The sequence below is a fragment of the Scyliorhinus canicula genome, chromosome 31 (assembly GCF_902713615.1).
Source record: "Scyliorhinus canicula chromosome 31, sScyCan1.1, whole genome shotgun sequence".
Taxonomy (NCBI): domain Eukaryota; kingdom Metazoa; phylum Chordata; class Chondrichthyes; order Carcharhiniformes; family Scyliorhinidae; genus Scyliorhinus; species Scyliorhinus canicula.
This window is the reverse complement of record NC_052176.1, coordinates 2,494,281-2,512,005: the sequence shown is the minus strand read 5'-3', so window position 1 is coordinate 2,512,005 and position 17,725 is coordinate 2,494,281. Positions and strand designations below refer to the sequence as shown.

The 17,725-nt window shown below is 49.1% G+C and overlaps 1 protein-coding gene across 5 annotated transcripts in view; it reads right to left on the bottom strand.

Moving 5' to 3' along the window:
• Positions 1 to 16,968, bottom strand: part of LOC119959001 (RNA-binding protein 4-like) — a 42,543-nt gene extending 25,575 nt beyond the window's left edge. The window contains exons 1-4 of one of the 5 annotated variants that reach the window (XM_038787539.1): positions 16,692 to 16,968; positions 9,898 to 10,204; positions 5,496 to 6,077; positions 4,301 to 4,668 (exon numbers count right to left, since the gene is read on the bottom strand). In XM_038787539.1, the coding sequence (XP_038643467.1) occupies positions 5,503 to 6,077; positions 9,898 to 10,204; positions 16,692 to 16,796 (987 nt within the window). In that variant the 5' untranslated portion in view covers positions 16,797 to 16,968 and the 3' untranslated portion in view covers positions 4,301 to 4,668; positions 5,496 to 5,502. Of the gene's footprint in view, positions 1 to 2,305; positions 2,528 to 4,300; positions 6,078 to 9,897; positions 10,205 to 16,691 lie in introns of those variants that run through there. The other 4 variants (XR_005459120.1, XM_038787538.1, XM_038787540.1 and 1 more) reach the window with 4 other exon arrangements.
• Positions 16,969 to 17,725: the final 757 nt, after the last annotated feature.

Here is a 17,725-nt window from a genome sequence, read left to right as displayed (position 1 = left end):
ACCCTCAAGAGTATTGACAGTCAGAGAGATCTAGGTGTACAGGTCCACAGGTCACTGAAAGAGGCAACAGAGGTAACAGAGGTGGAGAAGGTAGTCAAGAAGGCATACGGCATGCTTGCCTTAATTGGCCGGGGCATTGAGTATAAAAATTGGCAAGTCATGTTGCAGCTGTATAGAATCTTAGTAAGGCCACATTTAGAGTATAGTGTTCAATTCTGGTCGCCACACTACCAGAAGGATGTGGAGGCTTTAGAGAGGGTGCAGAAGAGATTTACCAGGATGTTGCCTGGTATAGAGGACATTAGCTACGAGGAGAGGTTGAATAAACTCGGTTTGTTCTCACTGGAACGACAGAGGTTGAGGGGCGACCTGATAGAGGTCTACAAAATTATGAGGGGCATAGACAGAGTGGATAATCAGAGGCTTTTTCCCAGGGTAGAGGGGTCAATTATTAGGGGGCATAGGATTAAGGTGCAAGGGGCAAGATTTAGAGATGTATGAGGCAAGTATTTTTTTTTTTTTTTTTTTTTTTTTTACAGAGGGTAGTGGGTGCCTGGAACTCGCTGCCGGAGGAGGTGGTGGAAGCAGGGACTATAGTGACATTTAAGGGGCATCTTGACAAATACATGAATAGGATGGGAATAGAGGGATACGGACCCAGGAAGTGCAGAAGATTTTAGTTTAGATGGGCAGCATGGTCGGCACAGGCTTGGAGGGCCGAAGTTCTTCATTCTTCCAATTTCCTTGCTATCGTGGCCAAGAAACACATCACGATAATGCCCAAGCGTCTTTCACCGAGGAAGCTCACAACTAGCAGAGGAAGCACTGCCAACGCTCATTCACCGTCAACCTTGAATAGACAAACTGTAGCCAATCCCTTCAGCAAGGAAGCATTCCAACACTAAAAGCTGACAGTAAAAGTTAATGCACGGGGTCCTGGCTCAGCAAGGAGCAGGAGAAGCGGGTTAAAAGTGCTTCGGTCTTTTTCATTGTTCCCACATTCTCCAAGGAAGAAGCCACCGTTTGAAAAGTCCCCCTTAAAACAGGACAACAGGAACAAAAGCCGCAACGCTACAGAAGCAGCAATTTTCATCAACAGCTGGCAGTGTGAGAGCCTCTCGGAGGCTGCAGGAATAGTGTTGTGAGCCTGGTACTGATTTTGCTTAAAAAGGAGCAGGGCACTGAAATGTTAAACAGCGTCAGTAAATACTGATCAAGTTTAAGGGGAGCGTGGTACTGAGGTTTTAGGTTTAACAGCATTACGATAAACTATTAAAAGGAACAGTTGCGAGTCTTGACCATTTTCCCTATCTGGATGGGTTTAGGGTGAACCAGAGTGCTGAGAGTAGAAGAGGGAGGTGTGGGTTCACCAAGATACAAAACTAAAGCTGTTCCCATTAACTGGACGGTACCAGGACTAGGGGACACAGATTTAAGGTCTGGGCAAGCAATGCAGAGGAGTTGTGAGGAAGAATTTTCTTCACACAGCGAGTGGTAATGGCCCAGAGGGTGGTGGAAGCAGAGACTATCAATAATTTCAAAAGGAAAAGGCATCGGGGGGAACTAAACTTGCAGAGTGACAGGGACAAAATGTGGGAACAATGAAAAAGACTGAATTGCTTTCCCGAGAGCCATCATGGACTCAAAGGGCCAAAGAACCTTCTTTGGTGCTGTAATGATTCTATGGCCTGGATTTTATGTGCAGATGCATTTCCCTGCTACCCACGGATAAATACACCTTAAGACCACCCACCCTTAACTCAGTTGGCCTGCGGTAATAATATGCCAAGAGTAACCCTAACTGATTCAGAGCAGGACCGTGGCTCACAAGATCCACCAGAGAGAGCCCCAGCAGCACCAAGATCGAGTGGTAGCCACTGCTGGGACTACACCCAGTCCCCAAGGAAGACGCTTCATGCATCGCAGACAGTGGCAATTCGGGGATTTTAGACAGGCCTGACTAGGATGCCACAGTGAGTGGGGTGATGGGCTGCACTATTGGAGGTCAGTTGGAAGCTCCCGGGCTGAATGCATTCACCTACTGGGAAAAAATTAGGCACAAAGGCGAAATGAGGACATTAAGTGGTCATTAATTGGCCACTTAAGGGCCTCAATAGGCCCAAAGATGGATCGGCTGCCTAATGCCATTGCCACCCACTGCAACTTGGGAGACCTCTTTATTTTGCAAGACCTCCCACCTTCAGATATGCCAGTGGGCTGGCGGGGCTGCTTGGGAGATGGTGAGAATGGGGGCATAAATCCAGCTCTAACACTCATTTATAAAATTGGCAAACTTCATTCAAACCTTAGCTGTCCTGGCCAACACTCCTCCCTCGACCGACAGCAGCAGGAGTCCTCTATCCATTCGCTGCTGTGGGATGTTGGATGTGCCCACAGACGGCTGCAGCCATTTACCTACATGACGACAAGTCAATACACTTCGAATTACTTCACCAGTTGCTCTGCGATGGATGGTGGACGTGACAAGTCAGTGTGTAATTATGAGATCCTCGTGTCTTCCATCACCCTGAAATGTAACACACAATGAATCACAGCCAAACAATCACTCTCCTCGCACCACTAACCCTTTCCCCAGCTAATTTGGCAGCAAGTTGGGTAAAAGGCACCAACCTTCTGGCAGCTGCGGGAAGTGTCTGTTTGATGTATCGCCGAGGAATCAATAAAGAAATATCCGATTCATTAACTACTTAAAACGTTATAAAAATGTAGTCTCTGTCGGGTTAAAGACTAGAATTCTACACTGAGAGCACAACAATACTAGAGTTCAATTTCTATCTCCTTTTTAAAGTTATGATTACACTCACAGGACCACTACTGAACAAACCTGTTCCAAAAATAAAAAAGGTCAACAAATTTGCTAACACAGCAGGCAGCAGGATGCTAAATAATTTCAAGGTAAATATGCCCAACCCAAACTGGGTTAGAAACCTTCAATTCAATCCTGCTTTTGTCAGTAAGGGGTGGATCGTCATTTCCTACAGACAGCCGTGTTAGTTCGTACATTACATCTAATGGCGAGGTGATGACAGATAGTGCCACAGAGAGACACTTTTACTGGTGACCGCTGCATGTTAGGCCGTGATGGTGACATCTAGCCATTGGTTACGCTGTACAGACACCATGCGGGGACATCCGTTTATGCATCACGTTGATATTCAGCTGAACCTTGGCAAACAGCTTATTCATAAATAACTAGACGACCAGTGGTTTGATCCTCATTCTGTGCCACGTTGCGCAATCCCTCAGGGCTGCAGTATGGCTGTGACCCACGATGAGGTGATTACAAAATAACTCTGGGGTATCTGCAACCTGACTGCTGACTAGTGATTCCTGCTGGCTGCAGTGGTTGGGGGGCTGTGTCTGCGTGGGTCTCACCTCCACAACCCAAAAGATGTGCAGGGCAGGTGGATTGGCCATGCTAAATTGTCCCTTAATTAGAAAAAATAATTGGGTACTCTAAATTTATATTTTAAAAAGTTGCCTCACGAAGAATGGTTTGGCAAGTTTGATCAGCAGGTCAGGAGAGCACACAGGAAGAGAAACAAGCACGGAGACGTGTCTGATAGCTGTCAAAGGAACAACATTAAGAGATAGCCTACACCAGCTTCTCCAAGCGAGGGTGGGAAATCCTTCTAGCATTATGGTCAACAGTGAAGGCAGGACATTGCGATAATTATTTTGGTGCAGTGACAGTGGCATCAAGAGCTTCCAGCTCAGATAAGGGACAAAGCTCCCTCCATTATTTCCCCGCTAACTCAAGAGAACTCCAACAATTTCCCAGCATCTTGAAATTTCCCACTGCCCACACCAAGCCAGATTTTTGTCCTCGAATGACATAATTGGCTGGTGGTTTCCCACCAGGAATCTATAGGCTTAGGTTCAAAGCTAGAATCCAGTGGATCCCGCAATCGCCCCACACAAGCCGGTTCAGTCTAAAACGATACGTATGCCCAAGTTTTGAATTCCAAATATCCCCACCGAGTTCCACACATTTTGAGCCCAAGAGGCCATTCCACTTGTGTTCAATCGCAGCGGGTACTACACAGATCCCGTTCTCAACCGACACTTCCCAGGAGTCAGTGAGCAGTGGGCATCGGCTAATTTAACACAAAGCTCACGGTCCTCAAGGTCTGTGTGAGCGAGTGTTAAACTCAGCAAGTGCCTGAAGCTACCTCCTGTTATACAGAGAAACTGCCGTCCATCGCACACACCGCTTAACAAAAAAAAACGCAAGACAGTGAAGGGACCAAACGCAAAGCAGCAACTCGGAGCCAAGAACTGAATGTGAAACACCTGGTATTTATTGTATAAGCTTTCAATACAAGAAAATGCATAACTGAAAAAAAAAGAGAGTAAGTTTTCTACTGCTGAGAGGCGCAATATACTCCTGACTATCACAAAGAACTATTACTATTTTAAAATAAAACACGCAGACCGAGCCCGGTCTTCGGGGGAAAAACACCGCTCATTGCAGATAAAGTAAACTCATATCTGGAACCAAGTTTTACTTTGTTAACTATTTCTTTTTAAAAATATTAGGGTGGGGTATCGCACCAAACGTCCCGCTGATGGACACATCCGCACAACCCAAAGATTCGCACATATACCGGGGAACCCGAATCTCTCATCAAGGGATACTTATCATTCCTGTAAGAAACAAAAAAAAAGCACACACGGACGTCAATCTAGGTTTTTCTTTTACATGGTGTAAAAAAAAAGGCGCGCGCCTCACCTTTGCGATCAGAGCCTGAATTGACAGCCCTGAAACACGCAGCCATTTCACCCTGTCCTACACGAGCCATGTGGATGACAGACTCGGAGACATTTCAGTGGCTAATGCACAATGAACTGAGGTCCTCAGCGGCAGAGAAAAGAAACCTGTTTTATATAAAAACAAAGGTGGATTGCGTGTGAGGCCCCGGTCGCACTCCGGGCACTTATCAACTTCAATAGAAGGTGCAGGCTGCAGATTGCTCTCCTGGTCACTATTCTCCACATCACCTATTAACAGCGACCATATTGGGAGTTGCGTCGCTCCAGATTTCCTTCCGGTGAATATCTAATGGGTCCCAATTCATACGTAGATCTTAGGAATGCATCTGAAGCCTATTAATCAAGACGGGAAATCCCAGCCCACTCTGATTCTACTGCCACCCCAGGTCACCATGCACGTACTTTGGAAGAGGGCGGGATATTAAACACCAACTGGAAGCAGCTACACCTCAGCTAATATGCCACTCAAGCTTCCCAACGATGCCACAGTCTGCATTAGCAAGGGCTGGGTGAAGCTAACCAGTTGGTTAGTGTGGGTACGGCTTGATTACTCCACAGATAAATTCTCTGAGGATTGGGGCAGAAGGGAGAGGGAGGAGTCTTGAAGCTCCTTGTACATTAGCCACTGAGTACGTTCCGGCTGAAGCAAAGTCTGCAATGTCAGACACACACCTGCAGTTTGAAAGAGGATGGTGCCTCACCTTCAGATCAGAACATAGAGTATCGCGAACGGTCCAAGTAGGTATTCCCTGTTGTGCTTGACACGTCATATGGAGATCTAGTGGTCATTGCTGCCGCGCTGACTTGCGTGTAATCAAACCCATATCTGGTGCTCGAGGCCGACATGGGCATCCGTCGCAGAGGGCTCCTATCCCTGTCGTAATAGGGAGAGGATGGGGGCAACACAGGGTGCCTCCCGTAGGGGTCTAACCCGCCAGGGACGCAATTGCTCATCGCGGTGCCTACAGGTGCAAGCTGAGTCGGCCGCCGATCAAAGTAGGGATCTCCCGTCGCCGCATATGGCTGTGCCGGATAGCTCTCGTAGTGATGAGCCATCCCGTACCGCTCATTGTACACCGGACGCTCTCCGTACGCTGACATGGGCCGCATTGAGTATGGTTGGGGGTAGTCGCCAGTGAATCCACCGTCAAAACCACCACGATCTTTGGGGCATTCTTTAGACCAGTGGCCCTCTTTACCGCACCGGAAACAGCCGTTTTTCTCGCCCATCCCAGGTTGTGTCCGAAGCCGGCTCCTCGACAGCTGGACATGGATCCGTTTGCCTTTGAAAACAAGACGCAAGAGAGTTTGCTCAATGACATTTTTTTTTATGTGGTCTCTTGCAGTGTGGCTCAGCTTAAACCCAATGCAAAAGCAGGGAGGGGGTGCAGGGAGGTGGGGTAGGGGGGGAATCTGATTACAACTGTTCCAAGGAGTGAGGATAATTGGCGTGTTGCAGGGGAGTCAAATAACCACCTTTCGGTTACTGAGGGACAGGGAATCGCGGATGGGTATTGAGGGAAGACAGTGGAAGAGGAGAAAACAGAGACACTAATTTTATAAAATGAATGGCTGATAAGACTGCACAGGGATTTCACACACATCTGACAGCACTGTGACAAATTGTCCATTACCTCTGAAACCACGGGAGGGGTTAAAGAGGAAGAGGGGGAAGTCGCAAAGTACTGCAAAGGAGTGAAAATTCCTCACAAGAATGCGGCTGCTATTTTCTGAGTGCTACAATTCTGACTGATTGAACAATGTGGTACCGGCCGAGAGACCCTGCCTCCCTCCTGCCCTCCCCTGATGAATGGTGCCTGATCATTCCAAACGGGTGGCATTATGCTCCAGTCTGACAGAGAGGTGTACTCAACCTGTCAAATCTCCACGCAGGTCAGAAAAGGTGACTTTAAAAAAAAAAGACAACCTTTTCATTGATTCTTCGAAACAGAAGAGCATTTTTTAAAGTAAAGATTCACTTTGCCAGATATGTTAATCCTGTAAGACGCATTACTTTTGCACTTTTATTTTTTGACTTTTCAGTTAAACCTGGAAAGTGAAGAAAAATCACCTCAGCAGGTGCCGAGCGAGAGCGTGAGGAAACCAAATGTGTCAGTAGAACAGATGCGGCATTCAGCTACCTCACACTACTTCACAGAGGCTCACGCTCAGCGTCAGTTTTCCCTAAACAATGGGACAGCGCGGTGGCACAGCGGTTATCACTGCAGCTTCACGGCGCCGAGGACCCGGGTTCGATTCCGGCCCCGGGTCACTGGCCGTGTCACGTTTGAACATTTTTCCTGTGTCTACGTGGTTCTCACCCCCACAACCCAAAGATGTGCAGAGTAGGTGGATTGGCCACGCTAAATTGCCGCTTAATTGGAAAGAAAATTAATTGAGTATTTGAATTAAAAAATGTAAGTTTTCCCTCGCACGAGAAGCAAATTTCTAAAAGGGGTAAAACGGTTCTTGTACAACCGTTACATCATTGTACAGAACAGCGGCCACAAACTCACTGTGGAGGAAAAAAGTTCTTGCAGGGGCAGCAAGTGAGAGTGCGCTCAAGATAGATAAAGAACAAATGCAAACTGAAGGCAAACGGGGTAAAAAGGGGTTTCAGTGGACTGTGCTGAGCTGGCTCTCTGCTTCAGTGGAGCCCCACGAGATAGGTCCACGGACGACACCGAGCGCAGGACCTTGGCTGGGAACGAAACAGTTTTCAAAGACTGACATCCAAAGTGGACGGACAGGAAGGGGAACATTTGTCTGCAGTGGGACCAGAAATGCAGCTGCAAAGGACGTTGTGTTTTTGTAAAACTTCAACAGCAAGCGTGCAAGACGTTTACCGCTTATTCACTTGAAAAAGCAGCAGGTACCATTAGGGATTCTCGAGTTCTGTTTGCCTACACACGGGTGATCTTGGGCACCAACTGAGAAGATGAACGAAGAGTGCTACAAGAGGATAAAAATGATGAGCTTTTCTACTCTGTATTGTTATCAAAACACCAAATCAGAGGTGACCAAAGTTGCCAACTGTGCAGGCTTCTGAGAACGGGAACAGTCTTTAACTCCACGTCCATATTTATTTCCCAAAGCTGCTGGTACCAACACATCTCGCTGCTCCGATTTAGGATTTATCCAACACTCCCAGGCGCAGGAATCCCAAACAGAGCAAGCTCGAGCACAAGGAGGACCAGGTTATCCTTGCATCGAAGACCATATGGTGAGAACCTGCTGGTCGCAGGGTGAACAGGAATCAAAGCTGGTGACAACATTAAGAACACAAAATTCAGGCAGGACAGGATGTAGAGATTGGGATTACAACCAGCCAAGCAACGAGAGAAGCAGCGCTCCGTATTCCAAAGTTGCACGTTTTTGAAAAAAGACCAAACTCTTATCGAGTTCTCAGGGAATTAGCTACATTTCAGATTCAGGTTCTGCCTTGTAAATGGAGTGCGCGGGGTAATGCCACAATGGGAAGTTGAGCTCAGTAAGAAACATGGGCTGGGGAATCTGGCCCGGAGACGCACGCACACACACACACACACACACACACTCAAAGCTGTAACTCCTGCCTGCGTGCCCCTCCAGTGCATGGCCTCATTGGGAGTGCAGCAAATTACCCTTTTCTTGTACAACCGTTACATCATTGTACAGAACAGCGGCCACAAACTCACTGTGGAGGAAAAAAGCTCTTGCAGGGGCAGCAAGTGAGAGTGCGCTCAAGATAGATAAAGAACAAATGCAAACTGACGGCAAACCCAATCAGTTTGTCCACAAACCACTGCGTAACAGCAGTGAAGTCAACGCAAGCTCAGCATTTACAATTTCAATCCAACTTGCGGCTCAATAATTTTCAGCAAACTGATGCCAAGTACAGCTGAACTTTCATTTAAAACGAAGTATCTCTCCAGCTCAATATTGCCATTTAACCGATCAATACTTGGGATTTCTCACATCCCCGGCTAATGGAACTGGACTGCACATATGTTTAAACTAGGATATATGTCAGTAGAAACGCATTTGACCGATTTCTGGTTAAACTGCCCCCTCTCAAAACATCTGCTAAGTGTGACAGCATCTCTCACTTCCAAGTCTAACTGATAAGTAATCTGTTTATGTTGGGAATCACAGTGGAGCCCAGTATTGTCCTCACTGTGTCCACCTCCCCTTCAGTCAGTGAGGAACATCCAACTTTCACCAGACAACCAGGCGAATCAAACTAAGGCCTTTTGGATATGCAAAGTTCAGTGACAGCCAAGTTCCCCATCAGAGTAACATGGGTGCTTATTGCCTCCAATATCATTACCTGAGCACAGTACTGTCTGTGTTAAGTTCACAGCTGCAATTTCTGTGCAGCCTGACACTGCTGAAGTGACCCTGCCTTTGAGGGAAGTCCAAACTTTGAGACGAGCACCCCACCCCTGCTTCAAACCCGAAAGGGATAATGTGAAAGAGATTACAGTGAATGAACCCATCCTTCCTCATTTAGAGAAATGATCAGACCCTGACGTTCTGCCAAGTGATTCACTTATCGGGGAACCAACTCCAGGCCTACCAGGCAGTCTTTACCTCGGGGTTGAGTATGGGCAACTATTCAACTGCGGGGAGCATAAAACCCAAACCCAATGCCATCTTCAATGCATCAATATGTTCCCTATTGGTGGGGGAGGGTAAGTGGGGGGTGGTCATTGGATAGTGATCAGCAGCTCACAGATACAACCCTCTACCCCAGCCCCGCGCCAGACCAACAATATTGGCAGAGCGGGGCAATGTGAACAATGGCTTTTTTGATGCAGGATTCAGTGCAAAACACTGGCTGCTAACTTTACCTTGAACCCTATAAGAGACGAGTATAACATACTTCACCTGGAAAACTATCAATGCAGACGTAGGAGAAACAACAAAATCAGAAATTGCAAATATCTCTTAGAAAGGCAAGTTCTATTATTTTACTGAGCAGGTGAAGTGCAGCGGACAGGTTTTTTTAAAATAGTAACTGTTTCCTCTTGTTTTCCACTTCCACCCACAACAGCTTACAGGCTGTGTGGGATCCTGACTTACATATATCAACAATCGGCACCCCCCCACCACCAATTTCACCTTTAAACTCAGTGCCATCAAACCCTCGGATGGCTTCCATGGCATCCTCCTCCCGCTCCATGTGCACAAAGGCATAGTCCTTGACAATGTCGCACTCGATGACAGGCCCGTATTCTTCGAACCTGGATCGCAGCTCCTGGTTCGTGCACTCGTCACCGACGTTGCTGACGTGCAGTTTGGTCGAGGTCTTCACCTTGCTTTTGCTGGCCTCGACATTGATGGGGAGGCCGTGCAGTTTGTGGTGGTGCAGGTTCTTGATTGCCTCGTCTGCCGCTTCTTTATCCTCCATGTGCACAAAGCCATAATTCTATCAAACAAAACAGAATACAAGCAACATTTTATTTTTCTCCTCTGGTTCAGCCTGTGGTCCTCGGACGCAGATAGTTACAGCACCACCTAATTCCATGCCATGTTCTTTTAAATAACACAATCTCAGAGCCCCTCGTGCTACATCTCGCGTTTCTCAAAAGCTGTGAGCTCTTTGCCTCCATTCTACTGACATATGTCCTAGTTTATATGTAGGTGCTATAAGACGCCACAGGACAAGACTTCAAACAAATACAAAGCTGCCATTACCCTGCACAAAACAATTGCAAGGGGGCACAAATTCAATGTGAGGGGGGGAAAGATTCAGCGGAGGTGTGCGGGGGACGTTTTTTTTTACACATAGGGTGGTGGTGGCCTGGAATGCACTGCCAAGTGAGGTGGTTGAGGCAGATACGTTAGTGACCTTAAGACTTATCTGGATAGGCACATGAACAGGCAGGGTATAGGCTACAGGCGGTTGGTCTAGATAGGACACATGATCGGCGAAAGCTTGGAGGGCCAAAGGGCCTGTTCCTGTGCTGTATTGTTCTTTGTAAAACGTCAAGCTGATGACATAGGATGTGCGCCACACCACAGGAAGGACATAGAGGCTTCAGAGAGGGTGCAATGTCAGTTCACAGAGACGTTACCTGGTGTGAGGAAACTCAGTAATAGAAAGGTTATAAATTAGGAAAGGACGGGACAAGGTAGATAGAAACAGACAGTTTGCAGTCATTGAGGGATTTAGAAAGAGAGGTCGTGGGTACAGGACAAACACAAGAGCTCTAGAACAAAGAGGAGAACTTGCTTGCACAGAGATGTGACAATGTGGAATCCTTTCCGACTTTAGTTCCCGATGTAGAAACTGTTAACATCCATATCGGACAGGTGGGTGAAGTTCAAGGAGGTGGGAGTTGTAAAAGAAAAAATGGGAAAATTGAAACATGGAAGTCTGGCAATACCTAGATAAGGCTACATGAGAGAATGTAGGGAAAAATCACACAAAGGGTTAACAGCAGCTGCAAAAGAAAGTTTTGAAATGCAGATAGTCTTTATGAAACAGGCGTTAAGAAAACAGCTTGTGACTATTCAAGCTGTAAAACTGATGTATGTCTTTTAAGTCACAGCAGATTGAACTTTTAGTTATATGGAAAAAAACAATATTTTGCACCTTCTTTGAAGTTAATCATTTTCGTAAGCAACTAGAAAAGAATGGCAAGGAATTTCAGTTGAATTGGGTGACAAATGTTTAGGTGTGAAATTCTGCTGACACCAGGTGAATATGGGAAGCTGGAGACAACGTGTCCACGGGAACACACGTTAGACCCAAATCAGAGTCAGAGTTCTGGGCTGGGGACACTATTTGGTAATAAAGCAACTTTAGAAATGACAGAAACCAGATGTAACACCCCTCTGAGATCAAAGCACTTTGAACATCACAAAGGAAACAATGTAATCAGAGATCGATGAGCTGAAGTCATGCTCGATATGAATACATAGTTGTGTTAGAAACAATTCAGATTAAAGGTATCTTGTACGATCAAGAGTAAATAAAGTTACTTTGCGATAATGTCATATAAACTTAATAACTGCTAGAAGGGGTATATAAACCCTAAAAAAGGGGACAGCCAGCAGAGTCAGCTCTCATAGCTCGGTCATGGGAAGAACAGAACATAGCAACCGAGCAGAACAGCAAATCCACCTGAGGAAGACCAAAAGCTACAGAAGAGAGTCAGCTCTCATAGCTGCCCTCGGTCATGGAAAGGATAGAGCACAGAAACCGAGCGGAACAGCGAATCCATCTGAGGTAGACCAAAAGCTAAAGAAGAGAGATTGTCAAGGTGGACCGGAAGGTCTTTTCAACCAACCAGGGGAATCCAGAAGCAAGGTCTTTTTACTTTTCTGTAAAGACAGTGATTGCATCTTTTAAAAGAAAAAATATAACAATAAATTAACTTAAAATTTTAACCTGAAACAGTGGTTATTACAAAGTCTTCTTTATTTACTTAGCAATGTGGGACCCAGGATCGATGCTGCTAAGTGATAAGTAGATAAAATTCTTCTATGAAGATATGGGTTATACCGGGGGATAACTTGAAAATATAGCTTGACCCGAATAGCACCCACCTAAGTCTGCATAGGAGTCAGGGAGTGAGAATCCCTGTTCACCATTTAGAATGGTATAGGGGGAATGGTAAGAATAGGGGTGAGTTTTTTTTACTTCAGAGTAAATGCAGTTTGGAGTTCAGATTTAGGAAGTTTTTGCTTTTTTTCTGAGCGCATAAATTTCTAAAAGGAATGAACTGGCAAATAAGAAATCAAGCTGGTTACAGACCCCAACACATTTTAATCTTAGAGTCAGAGGTCTACAACACAGAAAAGGTCCTTCGGCCCATCACGTCTGCACTAGTCACAAACCACCACCTAACTATTCTAATCCCTTTGTCCAGCACTTGGCCCATAGCTTTGTCTGCCCTGGCATCTCAAATGCACATCTAAATACTTCTTCAATGTTATGATGGTCTCTGCCTCTCCCATCCTTTCAGGCAGTGAGTTCCAGACTCCTGCTATCATCTGGCGAAAAGGTCTGTTCCTCAAATCCCCTCACCTTAAATCTCTTCCCCCTGGTCATTGACCCCTCCACCAAGGGGAAATGTTTCTTCCTGTCTCCTCTATCTATGCCCCTCATAATTTTAGACATCTCAATCTTGCCCCCCCCCCCCCCTCAGCTTCTTCTGCTCCAAGGAAAACAACCGCAGTCTATCCAATCTCTCTCATCCGTTATCCCAGAAACAGCTCCCAGAAACAGCAATGTAGATAGTCCCAATGCCCTGTAAATGTTCTCTCTTCAGATGCTGATCCGATTTGCTTTTGAAAGCCACGACTGAATCTGCCTGCTCTCCTCCACTCTCGTAGGAACTAAGCTCCAAATATTAACGGCTCGGAGTATAAACATTTTCCCTCATGTCACTGTTGGCTCTTTTGCCAATCGCTTTGTCGATGGCAACAGTTTCTCTCTCTGTCTATTCTGTCTAAAACCCTCATGATTATGAACCTATCAAATCTCCTCTGAGAACAACCGCTAACTTCTCCAATTTTACCACGGGACTGAACTCATTCATACTACAAACCACTCTCATAAATCTTTTTCCTTCCTAAAAGTCCAAAATTGAGACACAATACGCGAGTTGAGGTAAAAGTAGTATTTTATAAAGATTTGTCATAACTTCCCCATTTAGCTCATCCGCAGTGATCAATAGGTCAGAACTGTTCTCCTTTGAATAGTGATTCTTTTATATCAGGAATTCCCAAATTGTGGGTTGCGACCCTCAGAATGGTTGGGGGACGGGTAATTGGGGTCACGGTGGAGTGGGGATTTGACAGTCCTGGGATTGGCTGTGAAGCCCCTTAAAACGCACACAATACATCCCCCCCCCCCCACCCCCCCCCCACCCCCAACCCGCGGCATTGACTTCATCCAATGTGTTCGAGGCCCAATCACACCAAACCGACAAAACGTAGAAATGGTAGTTACTCTAGTTGTCTTTGTCCTGCAGCCCTGCCCTTTGAATCCCCACCCGGCTCAATAACTCTCCATCCCAACCACCCCAATCTTCATTCTGGGTCGTACCAAGTGTGGGGTCCAGCAGAACAAAGTTGGGAAACACTGCTTACATTCAACCAAGAGGGAAGATGGGGTCTCAACCTTAATGTCTAATCGAAACGATGCACCTCCAATTACAGTACTAGAGTGTCAGCTTGATTTTGTACTCAAATATCTGGAGTAGGCTTCAGTGTAGCAATCTTTATTCAAATTAGGTACACTTTAAAAGCTTCTATGTGAATGACAACCCAAAGGTCTTCTCCTTCAAACAAAGACTGGTATTCACAGAGATTTCATAATTACCAGCCATCTTTAAGCACGTTACAGCCAATTTTTTTCACGTAATCACTATATAATATAGCAAACACAGCAGCTAATTTGTTCATGCGGATGCTCCCACAAACAGCAATACGACAGCAATCACATAATCTGTTTTGAGAGCAAGCTGCACCTCCTCAGTACTGGCACGGAGGTGGTGCCAGCCAAGGTCTGACAGTGCGGCATCTCCCATGGTACCTGCACCAAGGTACTGGCGACACCTCTGACACTTCTGCACCCCTCAGTACTGACACAGAGACAGCTGCTGCACCCCTCGGTACTGGCACGGAGGTGGTGCCAGCCACAGGTCTGACAGTGCTGCATCCCAATGGTACCTGCACCACAGGTACTGCGACAACTCTGACACTTCTGCACCCCCTCAGTACTGACACAGAGACAGTGCTGCACCCCCTCGGTACTGGCACGGAGGTGGTGCCAGCCACAGGTCTGACAGTGCTGCATCCCCATGGTACCTGCACCAAGGTACTGGCGACACTCTGACACTTCTGCACCCCCTCAGTACTGACACAGAGACAGTGCTGCACCCCCCTCGGTACTGGCACGGAGGTGGTGCCAGCCACCAGGTCTGACAGTGGCTGCATTCCCCATGGTACCTGCACTAAGGTACTGGCGACACCCTCGACACTTCTGCACCCCCTCAGTACTGACACAGAGACAGTGCTGCACCCCCCGGTACTGGCACGGAGGGCTGCCAACACCGCTGGAGAGTGCACCAACTCCTCGGTACAGGCGCCAGCTGAGAGCACACCAACCCTCAGTACTGGCACCGAGGTTCCTGCAACACCGCTGAGTACACCAAACCTTCTGCACTGGCGACACAGCTGACAGTGCACCAACCCCCTCGGTCCTTGCACCGAGGCCACTGGCCACACAGCTGGACAGTGCACCAACCCCTCGGTACTTGCCCCGAGGCACTGGCGACATGTGCGACAGCCGCACCAACCCCCTCGGTACTTGCACCGAGGCACTGGCCACACAGCTGACAGTGCACCAACCCCTTTGTACGTGCACCAAGGAACTGGCCACACAGCTAATAGTGCACCAACCCCTCGGTTACTTGCACTGAGGTGCCGGCCACACCGCTGACAGTGCACCAACCCCTTGGTACTTGCACCGAGGCACTGGCGACACAGCTGACAGTGCACCAACCCCTTTGTACGTGCACCAAGGAACTGGCCACACAGCTAATAGTGCACCAACCCCTCGGTACCGAGTATTTTGTACAATGAACAATATGCTAACTTTGTAATAGATTATAACTAGATATGAAACTCTTTTAAAAGGTCCAGTTCCTAAGTCCCTTGGTACTTGCACCGAGGCACTGGCCACACAGCTGACAGCGCACCAACCGCTCGGTACAGGCCCCGAGGCAACGGCGACACAGCTGACAGTGCACCAACCCCTCGGTATTTGCCCCGAGGTGGGCACAGTGCAGGCCCAACCCATCGGTACTTGCACCGAGGCACTGGTGACAGCTGACAGTGCACCAACCCCTCGGTACTTGCACCGAGGCACTGGTGCCAACAGCTGACGTGCACCAACCCCTCGGTACTTGCACCGAGGCACCAGTGCAACCAACCCCTCGGTACTTGCACCGAGGTCCCAGCCACACCGCTGACAGTGCACCAACCGCTCGGTACAGGCCCCGAGGCAACGGAGACACAGCTGACAGCGCACCAACCCCTCGGTACTTGCACCAAGGCACTGGCCACACAGCTGACAGCGCACCAACCCCTCGGTACTTGCACCAAGGCACCGGAGACACAGCTGACAGCGCACCAACCGCTCGGTACTTGCACCGAGACACTGGCGACACGGCTGACAGTGCACCAACCGCTCGGTACTTGCACCGAGGTGCCGGCCACACAGCTGACAGCGCACCACCGCTCGGTACTTGCCCCGAGGTGCCGGCCACACCGCTGACAGCGCACCAACCGCTCGGTACAGGCCCCGAGGCAACGGCGACACAGCTGACAGCGCACCAACCGCTCGGTCCTTGCCCCGAGGTGCCGGCCACACCGCTGAGAGCGCACCAACCCCTCGGTCCTTGCCCGAGGTCCCAGCCAGACCGCTGACAGCGCACCAACCCCTCGGTACTTGCCCCGAGGTGCCGGTCACACCGCTGAGAGCGCCCACCAACCGCTCGGTAACGGCAACGCCGCCGACGGTGCGGCAACCCCTGGGGCCGGTGGGAGGGGGGGAGCCAGCCGGGGCCGTGTTTGTTTTTAATCGGGCCAAGTCCCCGGGGCTGGGGGGGGGGGGGGGGGGCGACCTGGCGAATAGCGCGAGCGTTCTCCGCCGGAGGATGGGGGGGGGGGGGCACGGTTAGAGGCCCCCCCCCCCGCCCGCAGTGGAAAGAGGCATCTTCCTCATCCCACCAACGATGCGGCGGACTCGGCGGGGGTGGAGGGGGGGGGGCGCACACCCGGTGTTGCTATGGGGGGGGGTCACTGCCAACCCCCTCCCTCCCCCCATCGCCCACCCACCCCAGGACTGACCCCCTGTCTCTGTATAAAGCTGGGGGGGGGGGGGCGGCCTCCCTCACCTTGATGATGTCGCACTCCGTCATTTTGCCGTACTTCTCGAACAACTCCTTGATCTCTTCCTTGGTGGCGATGCGCGGCAGGTTCCCGATAAATATTTTCACCATTTTTATTTTTATTTTTTTTAAACTTATTTACCCTCCGGGATTGAAACGAGGAGGTTGAGGGTCGTTTCGGGGGCGGCTTTATTTCGAATTTTTTTTTTTAAACCGCCGCCTCGCTCGCGCCCAACGGCTCCCTCTCCCCTCCCCCTTCGGCAAAATGGCGGCCGCGCTGTGTGTGTGTGTGTGTATGGGGGGGAAGGAGGTCTAAGGCCCCGCCCACACCCCTCCTCCCCCACCTCCGATTGGCCGGCCGGCCCGTCCGTCAGCGCGTCCCGACCTCCGATTGGCCGAACCCGCCTGTCAACCCCCCCCACCCCCAACCGGCCTCCCCGCTCATGCGCAGCGGCCCAAGCTGAACAAAGAAGTAGCTTGAGGAGGGGGGGGGGGCAAAAACTGCATTCCTATAGCACCTTTTCTCACTGGCATCCACCCACAGGTTTTCACGGCCGATGAAGGGCTATTCCATTGGAGGGCCGCGCGGCCCGAGGGGTGCAAGGTTGGCGGAGGGGCCCACGGATGAAATGAAATGAAAATGAAAATCGCTTATTGTCACGAGTAGGCTTCAATGAAGTTACTGTGAAAAGCCCCTAGTCGCCACATTCCGGCGCCTGTTCGGGGAGGCTGGTACGGGAATCGAACCGTGCTGCTGTCCTGCTTGGTCTGCTTTCAAAGCCAGCGATTTAGCCGAGTGAGCTAAACCAGCCCCTGGGATGGGGTAGGCTGGGACGGGAGCGGTCGGACGCGATGGGCTGAAGGGCCTCTTTTCTGTGCTGTGCAACTCTCTTGACTCTTGCGCACGGCCACTGATTTGCACACAGCAAGCTCCTACAGACAGCAATATGATACTGACCTAGATATAATGTTATGCCACAGATAAAATATCCCAGGGCGCCAGGGTTAACCTCCCCCCCCAACCCCCCCCCCCCCCCCCC